A 12,045-nucleotide genomic window follows, 5' to 3' on the forward strand; every position below is an offset into this window, starting at 1 on the left:
TCAACACCAATACATTAATGTTTCTATTGTACATAAATAGTATTTTCATAAACAAGAATAGATATTATCATTAATCAATATAATTGGGAGCTTGTATCAAAGGATATTGTGATAATTATTTATTTCCAAGTATAAGCCTTCTTGTAGAAGATAAATCAAATTGTTGGGAAACATTTGGTTTATCCAAATATTGTGAAAAGTTAAGCTCTCAAAAGAAATACTTTAATAGTTTAATTTTTTCACTACACTATTATACTCCACCAATGCATCATGACAGTTAAAGAACCAACAAACCAAAATATAGAAAATCATGGCATCTAGATGGCTTACATCCAAACACTACTACAACAAGACGTCATTAACACGAAAAAGGTCTATTGATATAGACATCCCATATTCAAGTTATTTATACATGATGTGGATATAAGGAGCCCATAAAAATACTAAACTCATAGGTCCCAAAGCAACACAGCATGGATCCACCAAGTAATGTACACCCATAAAACAAGAAAATTCAACACTACATCACAATAATAAGAGAAAAAAGAATGATCCAGTTTGTCACAAATCTGCAATTGAAGACAAAATAAACTTAGGAAACCAACAAGAAAAAAATTGCATGAATGTTAAGTGAACAAGCATGTAACAACACCTCTACATGAGAAGGTTATAACGAACCTCCTTAAAACGATGCACAAATTATGCATGTAAATATGCAACTATCTTGCATCTTGATACACCCCAACCTGATTCACAATCTAAAAAATAGTCTCTTCACATATCTACATAACCATATATTTTGGTTAAACATGCAAAACCTGCAAAACCATCCATGTCAAACACATGCATGCAAATTTGACTCCACTTATCATATTAAAGAGCCACAAGTTTATAAACATCAAAATGGTTAAACCAAAATAATGGAATGTCACATATAACCATAGATTTTAAATTTAAATGTACAAAACCCATAAATTTATTCAATATGAATCTAAACCATGCATATACAACCATTCAAAAGGGAAAAAGAGTTCTCTAGCAACTCCAAGCCTCCAAACAAACCAACTCCACAACCACCACAAATATGCAAATTAGATTGTTCTAAAAACTTTAAGGTCGTCCAATGACCAACTACTTAGCCTAGATGCATTTAGGGATAATAAATACCTTCTGATGTCAAGGACTAAAGATAAGTACACCAAATTTTAGTCAAGGTAACCAATGCTCTCCCATGTAATCAAAGAGACAAAACTAGGCACCCAACATGAGCACTCTATTGTATACGATCACAAAATAAGAACACACAGCTACCATGCAAGAGGGTTGTTCCATAATATCAAATAAGAGCTCCTAGTTAATATCATGTTACATGCAACCACATGACCAACTCTCTGATGTTCCACCTTTATCCTTCAAATGTTTGTTGCACCCTAAAAATAAATCAATTGCAAGAATTACACTCATACAATGATTAATAATTAACCAATTCCTTCTTATCATTCCCTTGAGCTTGTTGGGCTAAAAAATCACAAAAGAAATACCTAAAACTTCAAACACCATGGAACCATTGCATACAAGCACATGCAACTATAGAACCACCAAAGCTCTAATACTAATTGTAAGGAAAACGAACCCAATATGCACCTCTAGTACTATATGATTTTCTAAAAAACTTATAAAGCAAAATTGGGATATAGTTAATTTCCCACATTAACCTTTTGAAGAAAGTAATGAAGATTTTAGATCTATAAATTTTGGTAGCATAACGATATGTAATTAACACATCTAACCCCCACACTCCAAACCATTGGACCAATGCATTTATCTAAAAAAAAACATGTTACCATACACGTGGAGGCTCAAAGCCTTAACATGGATATCTATGTCTTGCTCCTATGAAGGAAATCCGATAAAATATTCCTAAAAAGAAAACTCCTTTTTGTCTCCATTTCAAGCCTTCAATATATAGACTCGTGGAGGCCCAAAATACTACAAGAAGACATTACCATGGATGCAAACAAAGTCCAAAAACACCATAGTAAAAATTCTCATGACCTACATCTAAATTTGACTCATTGTTTATCATTTGCCTCCTTTAGAAAGATTATCTATGATGCGTTATAATATGCCTCATAAATGAATGAATATTCTTGATTCACTTTTTAACTACCTAGAATCATACTCTCATATGTTCTAGAATGTCAATATAAAGAATGCAAAGTTCAAGACAACTTTTCCTAAGTTTTACCACTTGCTTTTGATCCCCTTGCACCCTAAATCTTCCTACCCCAGAATTCTTATTATTCTAAATTTGGCTCGAAGGATCAGATAACTTAAAACAACGCAAAACAATAATATGAGAGATATGGCTAATATAGTTATTAATTATCCTGTTGAGAGCCCAAGGTGCTAGAGACCTTTGTAATCACTGTGATGGAATGCCATTACCCCGGGATGAAAATGTCGTCACTTGCTAGCTAGACTTCTTAGTCGGTGGCCTTTAAGAGCTGCTAATTTTATTGAAAACCATGATACAGGTTAAACACAATATATTGGCAAACCCTGGCAGCAAAGTTTAATACAGAATTACATTATAAAGTTGAAAATTCGAAGGTCACGGATTTCGACGGTCGATCTCTATCAAAATTTTAGACACGAGTGCCCATGTTTATGTTTCAATGATCGAAGAGAAAGATTGCATTTAGGTTGGTGAAGGATCATGGTGTCTGAGGGCAGAGGAGTGGAAGTTAGCTACTTCTAGTCATAGATATAAAATCTACCACAAGTGATTATATTTTTTGCATATAATTCTAGTATCTAGGCAAAATGGATTAAGTGAATCATGTTAGGTTGTATTCATCTTTTGTGTTATTTTTATTCATTGTGCTTTCAGAAATTGTAATAAGCTATTTTATGACCTAAAAAAAGTGAAATAGAAATTATAACAAAAAGTAATTATGGAGTTAATTACATATTTGTTAGGAGCAAGGAAAGACTATATATAAGTTATACTAATTGTAATGGTTCTTTGCTTCTTTCAGAGGGGTAATTGCTTTTATCCTCTTAGCACGAGAAGTTATAAAGGGACTTGATCTCCAAAATTTTGAAGAAATATAAAGAAATTTTCTTAACTTTGTGTAAATAAACTCTTCAGGGATCTCAAGTTTGTCTTATGTACAACTTGTAATATTGTCTTTAGTTTCTCTCTTGCGCAAGAAATGAAATAGAAACTGTTTTCTAATCTTGAAAGGGATCTAAAGAGTACTTCAAAACCGTCATCAAATGTTGATTATTTGTAATAAGTTACTCACTGTTTCTTGTACATTAAAAAGGTAAACTATGAAAAACAATTCTCCCTAGTATCGTATATGCAAGTCCAAAAAAACGTGCGTCTTTTTTTTCATCACATTCACTTCTTTTTGTGTCTTTCCACAATCTTTGAGGAATCTAAAACCAAGTATTGTATAAGCTTGGTTAAAGTTGTCCCCTTCTTTCATGCTTTTTGGTTAGAAGTATACAAATAAATCAAAGGGAGTTGCTCCTCTCTAATGCAAAAAAAATTGAAAATTTAGTAGTGATTTCTCCATTTTTAATGAATGCTTGTTGCTGCTCAATTGGACAAGTCAAGCTAATTTCAGCAAAGTATTGCAGTAACAAATCTATTTTCCAACAAGTTCTCATACTATGTCCAAGATCAATTTTCAATTATTCCTTTACTAAATATGATTGTATGACAACTTTAACATCTATGCAATTGTTTTAACATCTATACAATTGTATGTAATAAAGATATCAACCAAGAAACTTGGATATTGTTTTCTGCAACTTGAACGCCAAAATTTAAACTTAGCATGACAAGGACAAAAGTGTGCTACATTCCCATTTCAACAGAATAAAAATAAGTGTTTAAATCAACATGATGTAGTTACATTTAAATTAAAACACCTTAAGAACAAATCACCACCGGCTAATTTTTCCCATTTCCCACACGCACTAATGGACCAAACACACCAAATGTGAAATTTAAGCCTAGCCATGTTTGTTTCCAATCTTAAAAATCTTACTAATCAACCTCATGTTAGGTTTGTTTCCAAATTTGCATATTCTTCTCGTTCTCACCAAGTTTTCAGACAAAAAAGTATAACAGATCAAACTTTCATTAATTTATGTTCATTGAACTCAAAAACGACCACCAATTTAATTTTCAAGTTCATTAACTGATTCTTAAAATATCCAATGGCAATATCGATTCCATGAATTTGCACACAAAGGAATTGTTATCACCTCTACACTTCTTAAACTTGTAAACAAAACTACTACCTCTAGCTGACTAAAGAAGAATATAGAAAAATGAACTAAAAATTTACATGAGCCGACCCCAATAAACAGGCACCCAATCTTTCATCGCTCTCATTGTCATGACAACAGAAGAAACCGGACTTTTCAAGGGATTCTTTTGTCATGACAACAAGAGCCCAAAAATGTATATGAAAAGATGAGAAGGGCCAATATTTATTGCAAGGTTTGCAATATCCCCGCATGCAAGACTTTCTGGAAGACTAAGCAGAGTATTTTTTGAGGAGCATTCTCATTTCCCCAAATCCCACTGCATAAAAAATTTTAAAAGCATGCATAATTCCCATGTTTTCTTTTGTTATTTACAAATTCATGTCCATAAGAGTTATCATACAAGGCTTCAAAATTAGTCAGTTTACCAGTTAAGATTGCGTCGTGTATTCTCTTTTTTTGTATCACTTGTGAATTAATGAATCTGGGTTCCCGATCAAGGATTGAAAGCTAGTTAGTTTAATAGTTGGGGTCATCTACCGTGTTTTTTTTTTTTCACATTGCTGAATTTGTCACCAAGGTTTGGTTTGGCATGGTTCAACACTACTACAATATAGAACATTGAAGGGTGAACGTAGCATTTTTAATTGAATATAGTTATGCCGGGTTGCCAAAATACAGCACTTTAAGCAGCCACCATTGAATCTAGAGAATGCTAAATGCATGACCAGAACAACATTTGACATCCTATTATTTCAAATATCTTAAATAAGAAAATTACATCTGTTGTTTTTTGAACTTTCACTGTGACAATGGAAAAAATTTCTTTTAAGCATGGTTGGTCAGAAAAAATAGTTTTAAAAAGCATCCAAGGAATGTATTTTCCTTTGGCCAATTAGGAGACTCACCAAATGCTGCTAGTCGAAAAGACGGCAACCTAACAAATTACAGACTGCCAAACAAACATGATACAATCCATAAAATCTCCGGCATTTAAGTACTTAGAAATTTATAATAACGTATTACCTTTTTGCAATAGTTACCCTGCAGAAATCATGCCATGTGTGGTGTATGAAGTATTATTAAAAGCCTCCTTGATAAGCCCTTTAAGTTAGCGGTTTTAATTTGGTAATATTCCCAGTAAAATATATAAAACTTGCAGTTCAACAAGATTCAAGTGATTATCAAAATCATTAATTTCTACCAAAAGCTCATATCCAAGTGCATATGAATGACAGAAATCTTGTATTTGACAATTGATTCAAAATAGCCTTGAATTCAAGGCAATTAAAAATTAAAAAAGTGCAAGTCACGGCCTTCCCACTTTCAAAAAAATGTGCATGAGAAATGCCTTGAGATAAATACAGTGAGCACATCGAGCAGATTCAACTCAATGTACATAAATAACATACCATTGCCAATGACCAACATTTCATTTTATACAAATAAATGGAGATCCTGTCTGACTGATGATGTTATCCATAATAGAAGAAATTGTGTAGCTGCAAAGGCGAGACTCTATTCTGTAGGTGTTGCCAGAATCCAGACATTGGTCCTACCTTTGTTTGAGCTAGCAGGGAAAGCTGGAGACCGATTTCTTCATTCAGACTTTAGATCCTCTGTTCCATTAGATGAATCCAATCTTTCTGGATGCCTTTCGGAAACCTGCTCTGATGTCAAGGAACCAATCTCTTTTTTCTGCCTCTCCCTAACATAACTTTGGGCAGTTGCTGTAATTATTTGATTGAAGAAGCCAATAAGCATAAGCCATACAAATGTGTTCCAGATGAGGGCAACTGAGAAATTCCATCTTTTACCCTGCAAAAGTTTCCTTAGCACATGTGAGAAAGACCAGGAAAACAGCAAAAATTTCAAAAGAGCGCTAGCATACTAGAAATACAATCCAGGATCAACAATATATTGTTTCACATATTAGTATACACTCAATTTCCATAACAACAAGAGTTAATCATGTTACTTAGGTTTTGTTTTTCATGGTATCCCAGAGCTAATCCAGAGGCAACTTCTGGAAAATGTACCATCCCACGCATGGCCTCTGCGGCCTTCTGAACAGGTTGTACTGCAATGCTCTACGAGGAATATAAGACGGGTACCTCATAGGCTCTATTATTCGCTTAGAGGAAAACAGGCAGCTCCTTGGAAAGGAAAATTTTGTCTAGTCAACATCAGAACATCTCCAACAATAAACCTTCTCAAACTGTCAAAGGAAATCTGGAAGTAGACACGACTGTAAAGGCAAGGATCTGATATGCCAGTTTATAAGACTGGCTGAGTGGACCCTCAAACCATTGGGAGCGTAAGAACTACAAAATTGAGGGAGATGTGGACATCCATTTTCTTATCTGCAGTTATTTTAATGCATTTTCCTGAGCAAAGAAGACCAAGGCCTAATTTTTCAGTGCGCCCTCTGATATTTAAGTGTCAGACTTCTTATGAAGTTTTACACATACAGTTTACCCTTTTATGTGTCAACTCCTTCCAAAGCTTCCATCTGGATTCAGACTTATATTCTCCCACAACAATTTGGGAATGAGTAGTTATTTCACAAGATCTGTAAACCGAACAGGCTTAGAAATACTGAGGAATGCATAGTTACAGCTAATTGCACCCTCTGTTAAAATCAGGTTTCTTATATGCAGATCTACGTGAATCTGGACATGAAGAAACCTCAGCTGGAGAAGGTTAAGCCTTCAGTTGAAAATTACATTTGGACTACACTGTAAGCATCATCATTCTTATGCTCACTTCCTAACCAAAAAGGGAATGAAATCAAGAGAATGGAATTAGCAAAAATCCCTAGCCAAACAGTCTCAACTGGCACTTTCCCAAACTTCTAATAAAAAAGGAACCTTAACGACTCCAGCTTTTATAATTGAGGCCCAGAAACACTACTTGAGAACGTAGATATTCCAAGGGATCTGTAAAGGAAAATATTGTATATTCACTAGGAGTGTGCCATGTGATAGCTTCAAATCAGTCTCAAGGAGCTTTCATTGATGCGGCAATGCTGATAGACCAGTTGGAGGACAAGCCTTTGATGAAAAGACAAGGTGATGGATCAAAATCGATCTCAAGAGATTCAATGCATGGAATCAAGGCAAATGCCAAGCTGGAACACAAAATATCATGAGAAGAAAAGGAAAATGATCAGAAAATGGACCTATGAGCAAGCAAAAAAACAAAGTTATTTGCTCAGCTGGAAAGAGGGGATCGGACGCAAAGAAGGTTCAATTTGAAGGCTACATGTTTGTGTATAGCAGCAAAAGCAACCTCTGAAGACCTCAAAAGTGGGGTACCTTGCCAAACACCTATGTTTGGGGTTTGATTTAAGGACTCCACTCCAGAACTAGTTAATTCTGGGTACTGATAGATGACAACCTTGAAAAATATTTTTAGAGCTCCTGAGAATGATAATTTTGTCATGGAATATTCAGGGTTGGATTCTCAACATAAGCAAAGACTGCTTTGCATAAAATCCAGGGTTGCAAACCAGGTTTAATATTTGTTGAGCAAACTAAATTGTTAAGAAATTGAATGCAGGATGCTACAAAGAAAGTATAATATCAGCGTAGTGACAGGCTGAAGATCAGAAAGCCACTTGGTATCTAAAAAAGCTTTGGAAACATGGACAAATTGATTGACCTTTGAACAAACTCAGCTGGGAATAATCAAATACAAGACACTGAAAGTGTTGGAGTAAATTATATTTACTCGTAAGCTTAAGTTTAACCTAGGCTAATTATGAGGAGTTTAGGTAAACTTTATCAATGTTTTAATGTTAACCTGCATAAATATTTGTGCTGATAATTGTCAGGTAGTTTTACCTACCCTTGCATCCTAGCCTCTGGCTTTATAAGCAGGCTCATATGTACATTGTAAATCATCTCAATATCATCATTTCTTCTAGTGAATTATCTTTCTCTCCATAAAGGTTATCTTTGTAGGTTGCAGGTCCTGGCAGTGGAGCTGATCACTCCAACAATAGTATCAGAGTTTCCTTCCAACTACTCCTTCCACATTTGAGAGGCATTCATCAGTCAGATTTGAGGTCAGAATGAATTCTACAGAGAGGATTTGTTTAACGATTATTTGCCATTATCATATGGCAAAAATGGTTTTGTTCTCTGTGATTTATTGGGCCATATTAATTGAGGCTCCATCTTGGGTTTATTGTATCAGCTGTGCATTTGTTGTTATCACTGGTGCCTCGATTCTTGGCAGAGAGCTTATATTTCATCTGTGCCAGCCGTGTATGGTGGACAGGATTTATGTCTGATTTGGCTCTGTATCATTTATTGTAAGGCACGATCTGTAGGTTGATCAGTGTTTTTATTCATTGCCAGAGCTGTTTGATTTCGCCAAATTTCAGTTTAGGAGCCAGTATTTTCTAATCCAAATCTTTGCTGCATTTCAATATTGGAGACATTATATTGGCCAAATTCAATCCATAACAGTATTGGCAACTAAGATAAGAGTTCCCAGCACTTGTATTGAGGCCTGCATAGACACTGACAGTTCTTCCTTCACATTTAGAGGTTTGATCCATATTTTTTTCTGGTAAGGTTGCAGATCTGTGTGTTGCCTGGAGGCTCTTTGCTACCCCTGCGCATTGGTCATTGCTAAATCAGAGGGCCATTGTATCGGGCTGCTTGTTGACTAGCGGTTCATATTTGCCTGTGTTTTTTGGTGGCGGTACTCTCAAGCTGCAGGCTCAATTTATTCTCAGCCCCTATTTTCTCATCGGCTGGAATTTGTGCAGTGTGACTCGAATTCCTTACAGGCAGTTTTGCCTTCACATTGCGGGGCCTGAGCCTGTTGGGATCTAGTCAGATTCACCTGTGCTCCATCGGATTCGAGAGTTTGACATCCACTACTCCATGATTCATTCCAATTGACTAGCACAGAGATTCAGTCTGTGAGCCCTTTTATTGCAGCGATAAGCTGTGTTCTCTGATCAGTGAATAGTCTTTGAAAGGGTTTGGTATTTCCCATGGAAAAATGGTTTGGTCGGCCCCTATGCACGTTATTGGGCATTTACTTTGGGAGTATTATCCCACATTTCCTGCGATTCTTAATTTCTTGCAGTTTATATGCATCAGTGCCATTTCTCCTCTTGTGAGTTGATTTTCTTGTGGAGATTTGGTATTCAAGATAGACTATGGGGGTTCGCTGTGGCGCAGGCCACCCACCTCCCAATCTTTCTATTTTTGTCCTATTGTTGATCGTGGTCACATGTTGAGCTCGTGGTGCTGATTTTTTTGCCTCGAAGTGCCTTTTCTAGGCCTTTTTTTCAAACTTGTACAACTTCTGCATATGGAGTCCGTTTTTGGCAAACCATATATCATCAGAAAGGAAGTTTTCCAATATTTTTCAGTTTGCTACTCCATTTCCTCTGTTGAAGTTGCATGTTAGTTTTGATCCATTTCTTGTGCACATAAGGAGTTGATTGGCTATATTGTTAAGAATATTTGTTGCTTTCTCTTGTTTGATCATGGATTGGTCCAAGGTTGTACTTCTAGCATAATTATCATGAGCGAAAATCACAAATGGAGTTATTCTTGCCAACATTGAAATTGTATAGAATCACATTTGGCATTGATCCTGAACCAACACTAGGTGCTGTAGAAGGGAGATTATGGGTCGACAGAAAAAATGAAGCTCTTGGTACACTCTTGGTTTGTCCATTTCTCCTAACCTTCAATATCATGTTGCACTTGTACACATCCAATGAGATTCGGACCACCTTTGAGAGTCACTTTGGTAAGCCAAATAAGATGAGGAAGTTTCATTTGGAGAATGAACTAATGAGCCTTGATCCAAGACACTTTGATTGTATCCAAGACTTCTTCACCAAGCTCAATTGTCTTTGAAAGCAGTTGTTTGAATGTGGGGTTACAAAAGATGATGAGCAGTTGAACCTATCTATTCTCTCTAAGCTTGGTCCTGATCATTCAGTATTTGTTTCTACATTTTATGCTACTATGGATGCTCTAGGTAGTGCACACAAAATGCCTTCTCTTGATGGTTTTGCAACACAGCTCACAAGTGAACAAGCAAAGTTGGCATAGATGAGCACATTGATACCTCCAAAGTTTCAAGCACTTCTTGCAAAGTACCCACATCCAAAGGCTTCAAGTGGCAAGGACAAGAAACAACATAAGGATTCTAAGTCTAATGAAAGAGCTAAGGATCCTCCTTCACAGCCTACTCTTGAGTCCAAGTCCTCTTCTCAAGAGGAATCATCCAAAAAGAAAAGATCAAATGTGCATATTGCAAAAAGCAAGGACATGATGAGCATAAGTTTTATACTAAGAAGATTGATGAGCTCTCTCACCTTCTTCGAAAGCACAATATCCAGCTGCCCTCATCAGTGTCTCCATCTTCTTCTTCAACTTTGCAATTGGCAGCTACTCCGTCTTCATCTACAAAGTTAGGAACTACATAATTTGGGAAAGGTAATGCACTCTTGGCTTCCACTATTCTTGAGAATGGTAGATGGCTTCTTGATCCCGGTGCATCACATCATATGGCATCTTCTATGGATATGTTTTCTACTTTTGAGCCTTGCAGTTCACCTCACATTTTGATGGGTAACAATACATACATGAAGGTGTGTGGAAAAGGATCTGTTGATAATGGTGAGGGATCATTGAATGATGCTCTTTGTCTACCTTCCTTGACCACTAATCTCCTTTAAGTTTGTCAAATTACCCATGGTACACGAGGTAAGATAGTGGAGTTCACTCCTGATCATGTAAACATTAGAGATGTGGATACTAGAGAGATCATTGCTACATGAGTGGTTGATCATGCATCTAGATTGCATTCCTTCTCTCATTTTGTCCCTGATGATGATGTTCCTTTGGATGATGTTCATACCCTTCCACCAAGGGTAAATCATGTTTGTGAGGAGAAGTTTGATCATTTGAACCTTGGTGTTCATGAGACTAGTGTTGAGCTTCCTCCTCCTCCTACACCTGCTTCTTCCAATTTGGAGATTGCTACAATTCAGCAGGTTTATCATAGTGTTCCAGATCTTTATATGTGGGATGAGTATTTGGCAGGTATTTCAGACTTGTTTGTGGAGTCTCATCTTGAAAATTTGGAGACATTTCTGAGGGGATTTCTCTCCTCTTTGATGATAGTTTGGGCACAACTGTTGATACATCTCCATTGTCTTTGGAGATAGATATTGATGAGTTTTCTCCTTCACTTGCTTTGTCAGATTCCATGGTTGAGTTTGATCATGAGTATGATGTGGTGGCTTATTCGTGCTTGGAGACTCCTCACATTTCAGAGACTTCTATTTGGAGACCTTCTTCCTCCATTTTCTAGTTGGACATGGCATGGCTTCATCATTCGATGGACATATTTCTTCCTAAAGGAAGATGTGTCGCTTGTAGGCATTGGGTCATCTTTTGTTTCCAGGCATACTTCATCGGCATTGGAGTTTCTTCATTATGTGGAGGGATATTATGTCTCTCTTCTTCCTTCCTATGGGGGGATTCTTGCTTGTATATACATGATGTATGTAGTCCTTGGGGGGTATGATCGAGTCCTCCATCCATGCATCTTGTTTCTTTTCTCTCTTTTAAAGAGGAGTTTTCTCCCATGTGGTTTTCTCCTTTTCTCCGCTTTGTGAAAGATTCATTCCATTGCATTGCATTTGCATTTGTACATGGGTACCTAAAATGGTTTTGTAACCGGGACCCATATTGCATAATAATATTCTCCCTA

General features: G+C 36.4%; 1 protein-coding gene across 1 annotated transcript in view; it reads right to left on the reverse strand.

Annotated features, from left to right (window-relative positions):
• Positions 1-5,509: 5,509 nt before the first annotated feature.
• LOC131066767 (vacuole membrane protein KMS1) overlaps positions 5,510-12,045 on the reverse strand; it is a 35,586-nt gene continuing 29,050 nt past the window's right edge. Inside the window, exon 8 of the mRNA XM_058001608.2 lies at positions 5,510-6,105. Coding sequence (XP_057857591.1) covers positions 5,887-6,105 — 219 coding nt within the window. The 3' untranslated portion in view covers positions 5,510-5,886. The remainder of the gene's footprint in view (positions 6,106-12,045) is intronic.

This window comes from Cryptomeria japonica, chromosome 4 (assembly GCF_030272615.1).
Source record: "Cryptomeria japonica chromosome 4, Sugi_1.0, whole genome shotgun sequence".
In the NCBI taxonomy this organism is placed as follows: Eukaryota; Viridiplantae; Streptophyta; class Pinopsida; order Cupressales; family Cupressaceae; genus Cryptomeria; species Cryptomeria japonica.